The sequence below is a fragment of the Ascidiella aspersa genome, chromosome 4, assembly GCF_963924565.1.
Source record: "Ascidiella aspersa chromosome 4, kaAscAspe10.2, whole genome shotgun sequence".
Classification (NCBI taxonomy): domain Eukaryota; kingdom Metazoa; phylum Chordata; class Ascidiacea; order Phlebobranchia; family Ascidiidae; genus Ascidiella; species Ascidiella aspersa.
The window spans coordinates 1,180,319-1,195,309 of record NC_139450.1 but is presented as its reverse complement, the minus strand read 5'-3'; the positions used below and the strand labels follow the sequence as shown (position 1 = coordinate 1,195,309).

Below are 14,991 nucleotides of genomic sequence, written 5' to 3'. Positions count from 1 at the left end.
CACAGATTAAAACTTCGTTAAATATCAAATCGATGTGATTTCTACATTACAGAAGTTGGCAAAATAATAAAACGCTTGCAGCCAAGCCACAACATTGCTTTTTTAAAATAAGTCATTGCTGTCAGGCATAATGTATAACCGAGTATTGCTTTTTAAGTTTAAATATTCTACGTATAGCTTGAAACGCACTTATAGATATGACATTACAGATGTTTGGTTAAAAACATAAAACTTAAAGCCAAAACTAAGTTTACATAAATGTACCCACAACATTGATTTTTTTTGGTTCCAAATACTCCACACACAGCTTGCAACTTACTTGTAGATGTGACCTGACAAAATTCCTGCCAGGTCCATGTTCGAAGTTGTTCCTCATCAGGAGGTAAAGTAAAGCGCACGCCTCAGATCTCGTGGACGCAAGCTTCGAGTTGCAACATCGCAACGAGTGGTAGATGATGGAAGCACACTTGTCCGCAGATCCACGGAACAACACGTTAGGAAACTGAAGCAACATTAATACGAGATTAAATCATTTGTAACAACTTTTCCTCACTTGAATCATTCTAAAAAAAATGAAGTAATATAACACATAAAAAATACTGCTTTAAAATATCTGGTTAATCCTTAGTAGGAATTCTTTAGTTATTCAATAAAACTAGTTAAGAAAACTGTGAATCAATGTCACTGGTGGACATGACAGTCTAGACAGGTTACTAAACTCCGGCCCGCGGAATATTGGCCAATAAAGATAAAACACAGATGAAACGTCGTCGGATGCAATTCCAAACTAAACTTTAATAACAACTTAAATCAAGCGACAATTTTAATAAGCGCTTATTTATTTTATTAAATAATTATTTAAATTTTCTCATTAACAATATTCAAGTTAATCAGTCAAACCCAACCCTTATATAAACAAGAAGTTATATTTTACTAGTGTGAGTTGGGTTAGAGAAAAGCAATATTGTTTCCATTAGCTTAAAATGAAAGAACAACAAATATTTACCACATTTACCAGCAAATCAAGTTACTTAAGCTTTGTCTCACCCCAGCCATGCTTCAATTTATCGTTTTGGCGGTTTAAGGTACAGACATTACACAGTGGTTCCCAAACTTTTTTGGCTCGCGGCACACTACAAAAAACTTTACTATTTCGTGGCACATTTTCAACAGAAAACAATAGAGTCATTTTACAATCGCCCTTAACACACGACAAACTATATTTAAATTTCTCAATATTATTAATTTGTAATGTATAGTGCATATTTAGGTCTGAAATTCCTATTGGTAATTTTGGTAACCTAATTTTCCCAAATTACAAAAAGTTTCGCGGCACACTTGACAATCTCGCGAGTCACACGAGTCTGCCGCGACACACTTTGGGAATCACTGGTGCAACATCTTAATCCCTGACCTCTGACCCCTCACAAAGGTCAACAATCACGTGACCCACCTTGCAAAGGAAAAGTCGTAGTGATGCGAAGGCGTGCTTGAGGACGTGCTCTGATTGGCTGATCTGTAGAAACGTCAGCATGACGTCAAATATTTTCTGCATGAGTGGACTGTCGCCGTCACGGGCTTGAAGTTGTTTCTGTGAAATAAAATTCTGGTTAAAGTAAAAACAAGGTAAAGACTGTGCTTACTTCTTTTTTTTAGTTATTTCTGGCAAAATTATCCGGTTAAAATTAATGAAAACCAAAATAAAGGGATTTAATTGCGTGTAGATTAATTTACCTTTTCACCAGTTATTTTTTATAATTTTTGGAATTATTTAATAGTGGAATATTTGTTAAAGCAAACATCAAAAGTGGAGAGCAAGGAAAAGGTTTTGTTAAATTGAAAGCCATTTTTTAATTTCAATTGGGAAATCAAATAACATTCTGAAACACTCTTTTTAACGTTTACTTAAAAAATAACTTAGTCCTTTTTTTAAATTTTTTCTATATTTTTTGACTATTTTCTTTAAAAACCAACAACAAGAAACAAATGGTGCTTTGTATCAGCAAAATGACGTAATGAAACTGAAAGTAAACTGTACGGAGAAGTCTCAATTTTGCCAAAATCTTTATTACTAGGCGATCCCTATGAAAGTAGCGAATATTAAAACCAGAAAAAGTGCAATATTTTTCATTATATCGGCGTCTGTGCGTTGATATGCACGCGGTACAACAGTTAACTGGGTTGTCTGGCTGCAGCCGACACATTTCAGGTTATTTCGAAAAAACGTGACTTGAATGTGATAAAGGGAGACTTGGATTTCTACTTCCGTCTAACAAAAAGCAAGAACGTTGACGAATTCGCATTGCTTTAATAATGATATTATAACGGGAAGTTTTGTTAACATGTACTTATTATATTGTTTTATTTTTAGTTCAATTCGAACTACAAGTGGTTAAAGTCTTGTCATTTTTGTAACTATATATTTTACTTTTTAAATTAATGCTGAAAATTATTTTTTTGTATAAAATGTATCATTTACAAAAACTGTTCTATGAAATGTAGAGTCAAGTTATTTACTATGGAATGTGGTACTCAAGTTGTTTCCACTTTTTTGGAAAGTAAAAGCAACAACGGAATAGGGTCCACAGCGTTATGCCATTCAATACAACTTAATTCACTAATCCAAGAAATTCAGAGTAACACCAAGCACACTCGTGTTTTTAGCTGTAAGTAATATACGAGCCCATCAACAAATGAACTGTGTTTTGTCATTATATTTATTCATTTCTGCCATTTAGTTTAGTTATTCAGTTTACTTATTGAGTTCTTAGTTTGATATTCTTGGGGTAACCTTTCCCAAATAAATAAAAATAAGTTCATTTTAGGTAAAGTTTGCCGCTATTCATCGCTACGTATTTGGCGATGTTGCAGATAATTAATTTGCTAATACGTAAGTGTATATTGAGTGTAAGACAAGCTGATATACAACTAATGGTGGAGAAAGTTCCAAAACGAAAAAACGCGCAGGCACATTTAAAATATCACCAGTTGCTAATTTTATATTTGTTACTGTATTTACCTTTTAATGTAAATGAAACTGCTTCGATCGCAAAATAATGGATAAAATTTCCATATCAATATCGGATCGTCACCGATACCACCCTAGTATCGGTCGAGTACCGATACTACCACTTGGTATCAGGTATCGGCTCCGATCCGATTTTATCGGACATTTTGTACTATGTCATGTATGTTTGCTACTGTACCTTGTACTATGTCATGTATGTTTGCTACTGTACCTTGTACTATGTCATGTATGTTTGCTACTGTACCTTGTACTATGTCATGTATGTTTGCTACTGTACCTTGTACTATGTCATGTATGTTTGCTACTGTGCCTTGTACAATGTCATGTATGTTTGCTACTGTACCTTGTACTATGTCATGTATGTTTGCTACTGTACCTTGTACTATGTCATGTATGTTTGCTACTGTACCTTGTACTATGTCATGTATGTTTGCTACTGTACCTTGTACTATGTCATGTATGTTTGCTACTGTACCTTGTATTGTCTCATGAACTCTGACATCATATCGAGCACAATCATCCCAACCTCGGTTGAAAGATTTGCTTCAAGTAAAGATTGTTGACTCAACTCCGCGTCGTCAACCATGTGTGACGCTTCTGCGTGTTACGTCACAATCGTTAGTACGTGTCATAAAGATTATTGTGCCGTGCAATAATGTGATGCACAGGCCACATATGAGTTTATCTGCTGTAAATCATTTCTTTCACATTTTATCAAACCTCCAATATCGCTTGTTAAAAAAATAAATATTAAAAAATCTAAATACGTTGAAGAATGAGCCTTATCTTTAAACTTTTTATGTAATTTGATAAAAAACAAAAGTTATTACTTTTAATTATTCATATTTTTGAACCAACATGTATAAACAGTGACACCGTTAAAACAAGAAAAAATCTAATGGTAAAATACGAAATTTAATTTATCAAATAATGGAAGTATAGCAATTTGAGCTAACTAAACTTCCTAACACTACAGCAACTTTAGGCGTAATGACCTGGAAATAGGTTTTTTAGGCGTTTCAATTTCATCTAATATGCTTTTTGCGAATAGTAATGAGTTAATGACGTCATTTGGTAGCGGATCGAATCGCGATATTTTTTGTCCAAATTATCGGGTATCGGTATTGGAATAAAATGCCAGATACAGTATGTTGTTTACTTACGAGTGACCATCGGTTCAGCAACTATACTGACATGCTTGTAATGTTGGGCGGTGGATGGACGGATTCGTACGGGGAGGGATTTAAACTTGTTGCTGTTGGAGATTTTCGACAAAGATCCGAATCTGGAAATAGTGGAATGTTCGTTAGACGTACATAAAACAATAAAATATATAAAACTTATCACCAACATTTGCTAACTTATAGGGTAAAGCAGGGGTTATATAGGTGGATAAATTGTTAAAAAAAATGTATGAAAAAGGGTGTATAGTTTTCAAATACTGGTAAATAAAACTGGTTGGTGGAGAGAAAGACTATGTTTAATATAAAATATTTAAGTGTATTTTTTTACAATACGAAAATATAGAACCAAATAATTTATGCATGAATTATGTAAAATGTAAAATTGAATGGCGGGATTTGCTTGTGAATGACATTATTAGATGATAACTTTCAATTAAGTATGTTTTCAATTATTGTAAAATTAGTCAGTGCGATATGGCTATCATTTTAAAATGTATGAGATTGCAAGTTGTTTAAATAATGTGGGTTGATAAAAAATAGTAAGGATGAATTAGTGAAAAACGCATGATTTTCAGAGAAAACTACATAAAATTACATGAAAGAGATTGGCGTAAACACGAATTAGCGACAGAAAATTGATTATTTTTCGAATATCTGTGACTGAAGGTTTTAATCAGAGTTCACAATAAGCATCATGGTTCGCAACAACACAAATTGTATTGAATTAAATAAAATATTTTTAATTTTGATAAAGTCTTACTCATGTTGGCCATTAAGATCCCAACTGAAAAGTTTAAAAACGATAAAAATATGTTAAAATGTTAGAAACTTGAAAATGGTGAACGTAGAATAAATTAGTTTAAAAGTTAAAGAAATGTGTAAAAAATTCAAGTTAGTAAAAAACAGTGTAAGGGAATGTTAAAAACACCATAAGGCTCGTTGCACACCTAAATGTTAAACCTACACCAAAAAATATATGAACGTGTGTATTTTGTTAATAGCAATTATGTCCCGAAACATAAATGCTCGATATTCGTGGCGGCAAAATAAAAACGTGAAAAAAAATTGGGTAACTTTTCATTGACAAACTTATTATGCAAGTAAGCTTGATAAACTTTCCTGAAATTTCTGAAAACTTTGGCTACTCTTTTTTTTTACGACAAACAAAAGTTGAAAATTAAAATGTAAAAATTGAAACTTTTTAAGAAACGTTTCAAAATAAATTATGGCAAGATGCGAAGAGCAGAAATAACAACTAAAGACAGCTAAAAGTACAACAAGCAGCATTTGGGAATAAACACGGGACTTTGCAACTTCTCATAACGAAAATAACAGCCCTACCCCCTAGAAATTTTTTTTTATGTCTGAAAAATATTTTTTTGCTTAAAAAAATAAAAAAAGGTTAGACAACATTGTGAAAAAGAATTTTGTAAGACTAAGGAAAGTAAAAGATAAATATTCAAAACAATATTGTCAAATCATATATTTTTTATTTCTAAAAAAAGAAGATAAAAATAGGACAATATTGTGACCATTAGTTTTAATGCTAAGAAAAAGGGGATAAAAATACACGACAAATTGTCGATATAATATTTATGAAATAGGTCAAAGGTGACTGTTATTTTCAAGTTAAGAATTTGCACTTTTTACGAATTGTAGCATGCAAGAGGCGAACGGACACCGCTGATAATAACCGTGCAGTTGTTGTTGTTGGATGGATGGCGTTTTGCTTACCCGATAAAATAATGGCGAGGAAATATTACCAAGGAGCCAAAGAAGAAGAAGAAGGTGCATGAAAAAGAGAAGGCGGGTTAAAATGCGCTTAACTTTCTGCTAGAATGAAGATGTGTCGATATTATAAGTGTCCAGTAATACATGAACTTCTTTATTAAATAAGCCAGAATTTTTCATTTACATTGAGTGATGAGCGTTTGGTAATAATTTTGCAAACATTCATCGTTCGTTAATTATATTCTGTTGTTTAAAAATAAATTTCATTTGACAGATTCGGTTAATCTGTGATGGGTCCCAGTGTACTATGATAAGCCGTAATCGTTGGTCAAAAAATAACTCCAGAAGGGCTAGATGACATTGATTGAACACGTATGTGTGTGAAATATAAGATTAACAAACAGTAAAAAAACAGGTTAAACCATGTTCTTTCAAAGATGGTAATATCGATCAAAAATGAGTTATTTTTTCTAGTGGCAAGTTATTCAGAAAATCTTTTCAAAGATCTAAACAAAATGTCCGAACGGACAAAATCAAACTTAAAAATCACTTTAAATAGAAAGAAACGCTTTTATAGCAGCGGTTAAGATTTGACAACCAAAATATTTCGTTTGGTGGTGTACCATACAAACAAATTTGGGAAACTTAAAAACACGGCAAACTTCAAACCTAAGAACAAACCTCATTCCGCTGTGTCTAATCGACCTACACGTGGAAAGAAATGATGAAGGATACTTTTTTGTTATACTACTTGGTATTAAAGAGACCTTATGTCGCACTTTGATGAACAGTATTATAGAACCGAGGTAATAGTGTTAACTTTTTTGACAGACAGGAAAAATATAAATGGTAAAACATACTAGGATATTGTCAAAGAATATTAACAACACTAATGATAGCATGAGTTATTGCGAGACGTTTATAAAAAGAATATGTCAATTTTAGTAAATGGTATGACTTTTAGATTTTAGTAAAATTGCTACAAATCTGTGAATCGTAAACAATTCAATTTCTAGATAAGCAATATTTTATATATTATTATTTTTTGTGTAAATAAAGTATTCTCCATAAACTAAATTCTTAGATTCGACAAAAACGTAAACTGTTGTAGAAATTGATTCGTCATCTTTCGCTCACAACAACTTGAACACAGAAGAAGCACAAATCTAACAACATTGCTGCAAAGCACGTTTAACCAAGTAAGCTAGTGCCAACAATCGGATGCGAAGCGTATATTTAACAAAAACCTTTATAACGACAAACTGGTGCATATTAGGCGGCAATACTGCATTTAGGTAGGGATGTCCAATAATATCGATCGGGGCTGATACCCGATACCAAGTGGTAGTATCGGTAATGGTCCGATACTAGGGTGGTATCGGTGCCGATCCGCTACCAAATCAATGTAAGGATTCCAGGCATGATGTTTGCAATCCAACGCAGAATTTCGACTTAAAAAGTTAATTTCTCACAAAATATTACTCTAAATCAAGGGTCTCAAACTCAAATTGCTCTGAGGGCCAAATGAGGACGTGTAAAATGCCTAAGGGCCGCAATTCACAATGAAATATCAACGGGAATTTTAACTTTTTAAATCTGCAAAAAGATATGTGGCACTTGGATATTTTCAAACACTTGAAAATCCACGGGCCGCACAAAATTATCTCGCGGGCCGCGTGTTTGAGACCCTTGCTCTAAAGCATATTTCGCCATAATAACCTGTATATCACTACCATTGCACTTATCAGCGTTATTTCACCATAGTAATGACGTCATTTAATATAAGATAGCATTTTTTATGTCAAAAATATCGGGTATCAGGCATCCCTATCCTAAACTACACGAATGTAAATTTAAAATACCCAGCAATTACCTGATTCCTTGGAACTGCTGTTTCTTCCCAGTGTAACGGAAGTGGCGTAACGACAATCTGGAAAGGAGAAAAAAGTGAAGTAAAATATTTCCCTTATCTTACAATTAGAAGTCAAATAGGACGTAGAATTAACATGAAAGCCCGTAGAAACTAAATAGTACTGAAATGATTTAAGTCGATTTCATTTTCAACGGATAAGGCAGGGGTTCCTGACCTTTTCGTATGTTTTACCCTTTTTGCAAAGATAAATATCAGATTTACCCCAATATATAAAATGGTGCTCATTTATTGAAGTTACTTTAACAGAATATATTAATCAACCAATTAGTTTACCAATAAAAGCCTTAATCACCGGGTTAAAAAGTTAGGCCGTACCCCGTGACAAAAAGTAGGTAATCACATTAATCACCAGCACTGACATTTCAAAAGGTGTACTTAACCTTACAGTTATCACTAGTAATTAATAAATCACTTAATACCCGCTATCAATGAACTTTCTAAGCCTAAACTGCACAAAAATTAAATTTAAAACACACTGCCTGCTCGCCGACACGTTACCTAAATCTATGCCATAACTGCCGAAAAAGCTGATGATTTCAAACAGCGAATAACGTAGCAATGAAGTAACTAAGAGATCAATTAGCGAAGCTTCAGTTACCGACACTGAACGATAAAAAATCAATAGGCTAGACTAGGCTATAATTAACCTGTAATCTGAAACTAGGAAAATTAACCGTTAATCTGAACTAGGAAAGTAGGCTATCAATACCTACAGCTGGCACAATTTTCCTATCCCGTCAACTGATGTCGATATTTTAATTGGTAGTTCAATTAACCCTTAAAACATTCTAAACTGAACAACTTACTCTAGCACGTCAAAGAAATCGATTTGTTCTTCTGTTGTGGAATCTCTCCAGAACCCGTGCATTGCATCACTCGGGAGGTTGGACACGATCTGGAGGAAGCAGAGGAGCAGACTCCGGATCTCTGAGACGTCGAGTCGATCTCCTGATCCGAATCTTGTAGCGCTGGCAACGCTAAGGGTCTATAACAAATAAGAAGAGTGTATTTTGCATGTGCAGCAGTTAACGCAAGGGTTCCTTGCTTGTTAAGATACCATTTTTACATTTTTTTAAATGGATATAGTTTCGAAACTGGGTCTTAAAAAAACGCTCACGTGTCTACAACAAATAAGAAGAGTGTATTGTGCATTTGTAATTGATGTAATAGTTGCTTGTTGAGATAACCTTTTGATCTAGATATTGTTAGTTAACTTAGTAAGTATTGTAAACCTATTTTTAACTCATTTCTAAACATGTTTTACTTATTTCCGATTGTTTTTCTTTATAATATACCTGACTTTTAAAACAGCAAGCTGTTGGGCTTTTAATATCTCTACTGCACATTTGGGCGCGTCCTAGTTAATTGTTAGTAACAAGATTAAACAATAATTTGTTGGTGTAACCATACCTAATTTGCTATTAGAAGTTTAACTTAAGATATTTCGTAATTTTCCCTTTAATTTATCAGGCTGGTACTGAGGATGATGTCCGATAATATCGGATCGAAACCGATGAACAACCTCAAGTGACATAGTATTGCTACTTCTACTTGTCCTACGTTAAGAGGGTATCGGTGCCAATCATATGCTAAATAAATTTGTACATTTCAGCCAAGGTTTGCTATCCTACAGAGGTTTTCCAACCTTTCAAATAAAATTTTTCTAAACATGGTACGTACGTAGGTGACTTTGTTATCAATTTGGTTATTTTGTCATGTAGGGATGTCTTCATATGCTATCGGATCATACAGCAATACTGAAAATATCTCCAGTAATCCCACTTACCTTGTCTAGGTGCTTTTCCAGTTTGTCGGTAGAGCTGTTATTGACCAAGTTATTGGAGCTGTCGTTTACTGCCACTGAACTACGTGCACCACGTGACAACAAGCTGCTGCCCGGATTGGCTGAGACAAGACAATGGGTGCGTTATTCAAAATATAGGTTGGTTGGCTGAACATAGTTTACTAGTTATTAAAATGGGACTGGGTAAAGCAGTTTTATGGGTTCCACGAGTTATATGTTATTTATCGTACAATTTTAACCAAACACACAAGTAGACGAGGGTGTATTCTGTTTTCTTTCACGTTTAACTTGCGGAAGACTAGTTTGTAGCGATTTATTTCAAATAATAAAATAAAAAGTAAATTGCACCTTAAAGTTAAGCCCTGTTTTAAAGCTTAAAAAGTTAGCGAAACACAAAGCAGTCGTAATACATTTACAACCGATAAAATGCATAGGTTTTAACAAACAAACCAAAAAGTGTAAGTATCTCATCAAACAATAAAATATCATTTAAATGCCCATATTGTAAATAAAATAAATAATAATTATAATTAATTTAGATTAAAGCTAAAAAAAATTAGATTTTAGGAATGCATTTAAAATTCAATAAACAAAACAAGTAAAACTTTAATATCTCACCGATAGCGCTCATGACCGATGGATCAGCGATCCTTGATCTCAGACTTCCCGTCTTATCCCCGATGGGGGGGACAGAGAATACGTTTGTGAGGGAGGGTGAACTTTCACCCGCACCCCTGAGGGGAGTCCCCGGTTCAGTAAGGTCATCACGGGAAGACTGGGGTAAAAATAATGCGTTGTAACAACATGCTTATATAAATATACTATTTTATCCAACATTTGGACTACATATATATGCAACAGGTGTAGCCAACTTTTTTTTTTTTTTTTTGACTGAATTTTTTTTTTAGACCCTCGATCGACTGGTTCGGTAAAAAAGTCACAAAAACACTTATTAAACATTTTGAGCGTTAATTGCATTCCAAGCCAGCGATGGAGGTTAATTTGTTACGTCAAAGAACGCTTTATAAGGCTTGTCCAGACACCAAAAAAAAAAAACATATATCGGACGCGACCAGGTGAAATGTGGCGATCGACGTGTTTGCTACCCCTTGCTATAATGTGAAATGTGGCGAAACGTTATCAGAATGACATAATATATACAAGAATAAACAAACCGTTTGACAACAGAATATTAAACTCACGTGTGATCCATCCCTGTTGTTAGCCTCCGGCTCCAGGGCCAGCCTAGCAACGTTCTCGACCAAGATCCTGAGGAAAGGAAGATAAAGAGAGGCGATGCGGGATTGCTGCTGGCGGCTCCGGTATCTGAAGAGGAAGAAGGATAATATGTTGTTATGCTTGCTTAATGGTTATACACACACAAAGTTTGACCTCAATAAATTACCAAACGGTTTATAGCTTTCGGTTCAATACCATTACTTGTAAAGTTAGGTAACTATATACAATTTACACTAAGTTCTTATTTCAACCGCAGATCACAGGACTAGACATAACAAGTGTAATTAGGAACATTGGACATTAGTTTAATGGTAGAGATGGTAGGTTAATACAGGTTTAGGATATGGTAAATATATAAAGTTAGATTATGTTTCTGTTCTAGCTCATTTATAGTGAAGCAGTTTTTACATTCAAGTGGATGAATAAAAATAGTGGAAAATTAAAAATTGGCATTTTCATGTCTAATTTAATTTTTTTACTATAATAAAAAGTTATGTGTCCAATCGGACTGTCCACCGGTTGAGAACCATTGCCATAAAACATCTGAGTTCACCCCGTGTGGAATTTTTTTACATCTCACCTGTCGTCGAACACGTGTTTAGCGAGAAGGTTCCTGAACGTCTCGATGGCGATGTTTCTCACATCAGGACACTCGAACATGGCGGTGCAGAGGTTCTTCAGTAGAAGGGAGGTGAGGAAGTGGAGGCGGCAGTAGTCGTCAGTAAGACAGTAGCTGTAGTCTGAGAACAGGTGGAAGGTTAAAGGGCTGGACAATAGGTTAGGTTGTAGCTACAGTTAGGTGGAACATTTGTTTAAAATTTAGCTGTAGAATTGTGTGTGTGAGATGACATAATAACAGGAAGACATTGTTTGACCAAGTTGGTTGTTAGAAGAAACAATTACATGTAGTATGTAAGAAAGTGGAAAGTTAGACAGGGATAGAAAATAGGCTAGGCTGTAGCTATAGTTTGGTGAAATATTTGTATATTTGTGAAATATAGCTGTGAAATGTTGTGTTGGAGAGAGATATTGTAATTACAGGTCGTCTAGGTCGCATTGTTTTGCGTTTGATAAAAAGTTGGTTTTACAAGTTTAAAGGTTGGTTTTAAAGGACAGTAGAATAGTCTAGCTAAGCTAGTAATTCAGGTCAGACACTATTTATAGATGTTTAAAAATATATATGTGTATGTATTCCGCCATCAAAGGGATCGTTATCGTCAAGACAAATCTATTGTTTCATGCTCATGTGTGAGGTTATGCCAGAGCAGTGGTTTAAAACTGTTGAGAGAGTTTGTAGGAGGTAATTACAAATATGAAAAGCCGGTTACATAGTAGCTGTTAAAATGTGTAACAATATACAAGAGAAGGGGTGAATGAAGAGTGCTTTCAGCTTTTAATATTTTTATTTTTTGGCGGGCGTTTATGTATTGTGTTAAATTAGAAGGTTACTGGCAAATATAGAAAGCAAGGTGTAAGAGGAAAATCTAACGCCGGTGTGAAGGTATTTAGATATAGTAATTCAACCTATTTAAAACCACAAGGCTTGCTGTGTACTCTATAATGTTTAAATTTAAGATATGAGTTCGACAGCCATTGTATTTAATTAGACTCGTGTATTAACACAGGACCTTATAAAATTTACGCTTCTTTGCCGTATACGTCGAACTATAAACAATGGTGATTTTATCCACAACAAAAACTTATTGGGACAACGTACAACAAATGGACATTACAGTGTGAATTAAATAAACCCAATTCCTTGGTAATTTATTACTTACAACATGTATAAATCAGAAAACAAACAAAATCCATATTTTAAACATTTCTTTCCTGAAATATTCAATTACAAACTCAAACTCATTCAAAAATATTTTTCAAATAAGAAATAAAAATTTCCTATCAGGAAATATTTTTTAAATATTAAAGCTTACGACGCCAAAGAAAATGTATTTTCTTGTTCAGAAAACAAGGCGTTTCTACTTTGCTACAAAGTATGACTTAAAACAAAATTTAAAAAAGCATTATAAACTTTGATTAAACTATTGCATCCTCAGTGCAACAACTATAAACACTTTACTACCAACTTAATAAAAGAGAAATATCAAAAATAAAAAAAGTTTAAAACGAAGTAATAGCAATATAAATTGGGCTTTCAAGTATAGCAGTAAACAATATTATATATTTTTTAGGGAATTGTGAGGCTGTGGTATTAAGTTTGAACACTTATGATGGTGGATTTGCAAATAAAGCGTTTTTCAACTAAATATGCCAACCATCTTCTTAATTTACATTACCTTAAAAAACATAAAAATTATCAATATGTGTTCCTAGATAACTTTAGGCATTCAGAAAGAGCATAATAATAACATTCTTCTTGTAAAGTATAAACGAACCGTGCTTAAGTAAGAACAGGACAAACGTAAATTAGTTCAGCCACAAAACATCGCCACACAATGTTTTGTCACAAACCACGGGGTTACCACAGGTCACACAAATGTCACGTGATGATGTGGCGGCCAATGAGAAGCGAGAAAGGTGGTGACGCCCACTAGCGGCAAGACTTTCCAACACTTTTGCACCAAGCGGGGATTAGTTTGGCATGGGTTATGTTTCAATAAGGGAAGTTTATTTTTTGTTTCTTTAGTCTAAATAAGAAATTCTAATAATATTTTGATGAAATTTAGAAGTTGAAAGAATCTGAAACCTAATACTTTAAACGGCATGGTACCATTTGGATTAAAGGAGTTAAACATTTTATTTTAGTGAAAGGTAATAAATATTTGAGTTCTTAACGCACAAAAACTAACAACAATAGTACAATAAAAAGTTAAATTTCCTAAAACACCAATGTCTTAAAATATTTTTTTGAAAAAGTTTTGATTTAGAAGAAGGTATTTCAGTTTTTAACGAAAAATCGATTTTTGATTTGCATAACGTTAATCTTAATTATGCGTTTTTACAATTAAGCGTTATCGACAATTTAAAAAAAAACTATTGTACCATTAAATGTACCTTACGCTTGGTTGTTGGCAAATCAGCGTCAAATTTACACGAAAAAAGATCGTTTCGACTCAGTCACACCGATTAGTGCAAAAGTGTTAGAAAGGCAAGTGATTAAAAGCTTCCAGCGCATGAATAAGGGTGATAATAAATGTATGATGCAAACGAATGTTAAAAGGGACTCATTCCAAGCGCTTGCCTGACCTCTAGCGGAAGGACGCGCAACCTTGATTTTTTCTCCTCGCTTTATCCACCAGGTGTCGTCTTGGAGCAGCAAGCGGCAAAACACAAACACTATCAGATTGGGGGAATCACCCGCAAAAAAGGCGCGCATGCGATATTGCTATGAAACCTCGATGAAATTAAGCTATAGTGATGACAATCATTTTCATGATTAAAAATAACTGTTTTTATCGTATTTCCAATAATGTTTATGAAAAGCTTCATATAAAAACCTAATTAAATGTCCAAAAGGCGTAAACGAGGTTGCAAAATAGTAAATAAGGCAAAAAGCATAATTAATGATTAAAAAATAAGCAATCAGCCAAAATTGTGGTGAAACTTAAAGTTGTGATTAGACATTTGATTTTAACTAGAAACTCAAATCAATAATATGCTCTCACTTCAAAACAATGATTAATTGATTTTGAAAATAGACAATGCAATGAAAAAAAAGTAAAATCACTTCTGAATTCAAACGCCTATTTGGGAATATTGCAGCCATTTAGAGATATTAAACAACACAAGATTAACTTCAAACATATCACCAACAGTTCAAAGCGATTCAAACATTAGAACCACGTCATATAGGCCAACATGTCGACTCATCTTGGGCTTTTTCTAAGCTTAAAACGCTTTACGATTATCTAGAGAATAGATATAAGCTGGTGGGCCAAAAGCCAATATGGTTGCTTCGTAAAAAACATCGTCTTAGAGCATTTTTTCACCATTTGCATTGGTTTAGGCATTTTATCAGATACTTCCTTAATTTTCATTTTTTATTTTTTTTTTGTACTATCCTTTTAAAATGTTACGAAACAAGTACAAAAATGTGCTTCTGGCAAACTGACCA

The 14,991-nt window shown here is 33.8% G+C and overlaps 1 protein-coding gene across 1 annotated transcript in view; it reads right to left on the bottom strand.

Annotated features, from left to right (window-relative positions):
• Window positions 1-14,991, bottom strand: part of LOC146146538 (dedicator of cytokinesis protein 9-like) — a 121,980-nt gene that overhangs the window by 30,162 nt on the left and 76,827 nt on the right. The window contains exons 26-35 of the mRNA XM_083388357.1: window positions 11,500-11,659; window positions 10,883-11,006; window positions 10,299-10,455; window positions 9,663-9,781; window positions 8,683-8,861; window positions 7,817-7,873; window positions 4,192-4,313; window positions 3,504-3,625; window positions 1,454-1,591; window positions 320-502 (exon numbers count right to left, since the gene is read on the bottom strand). Of these exons, the coding sequence (XP_083244483.1) occupies window positions 320-502; window positions 1,454-1,591; window positions 3,504-3,625; window positions 4,192-4,313; window positions 7,817-7,873; window positions 8,683-8,861; window positions 9,663-9,781; window positions 10,299-10,455; window positions 10,883-11,006; window positions 11,500-11,659 (1,361 nt within the window). The remainder of the gene's footprint in view (window positions 1-319; window positions 503-1,453; window positions 1,592-3,503; window positions 3,626-4,191; window positions 4,314-7,816; window positions 7,874-8,682; window positions 8,862-9,662; window positions 9,782-10,298; window positions 10,456-10,882; window positions 11,007-11,499; window positions 11,660-14,991) is intronic.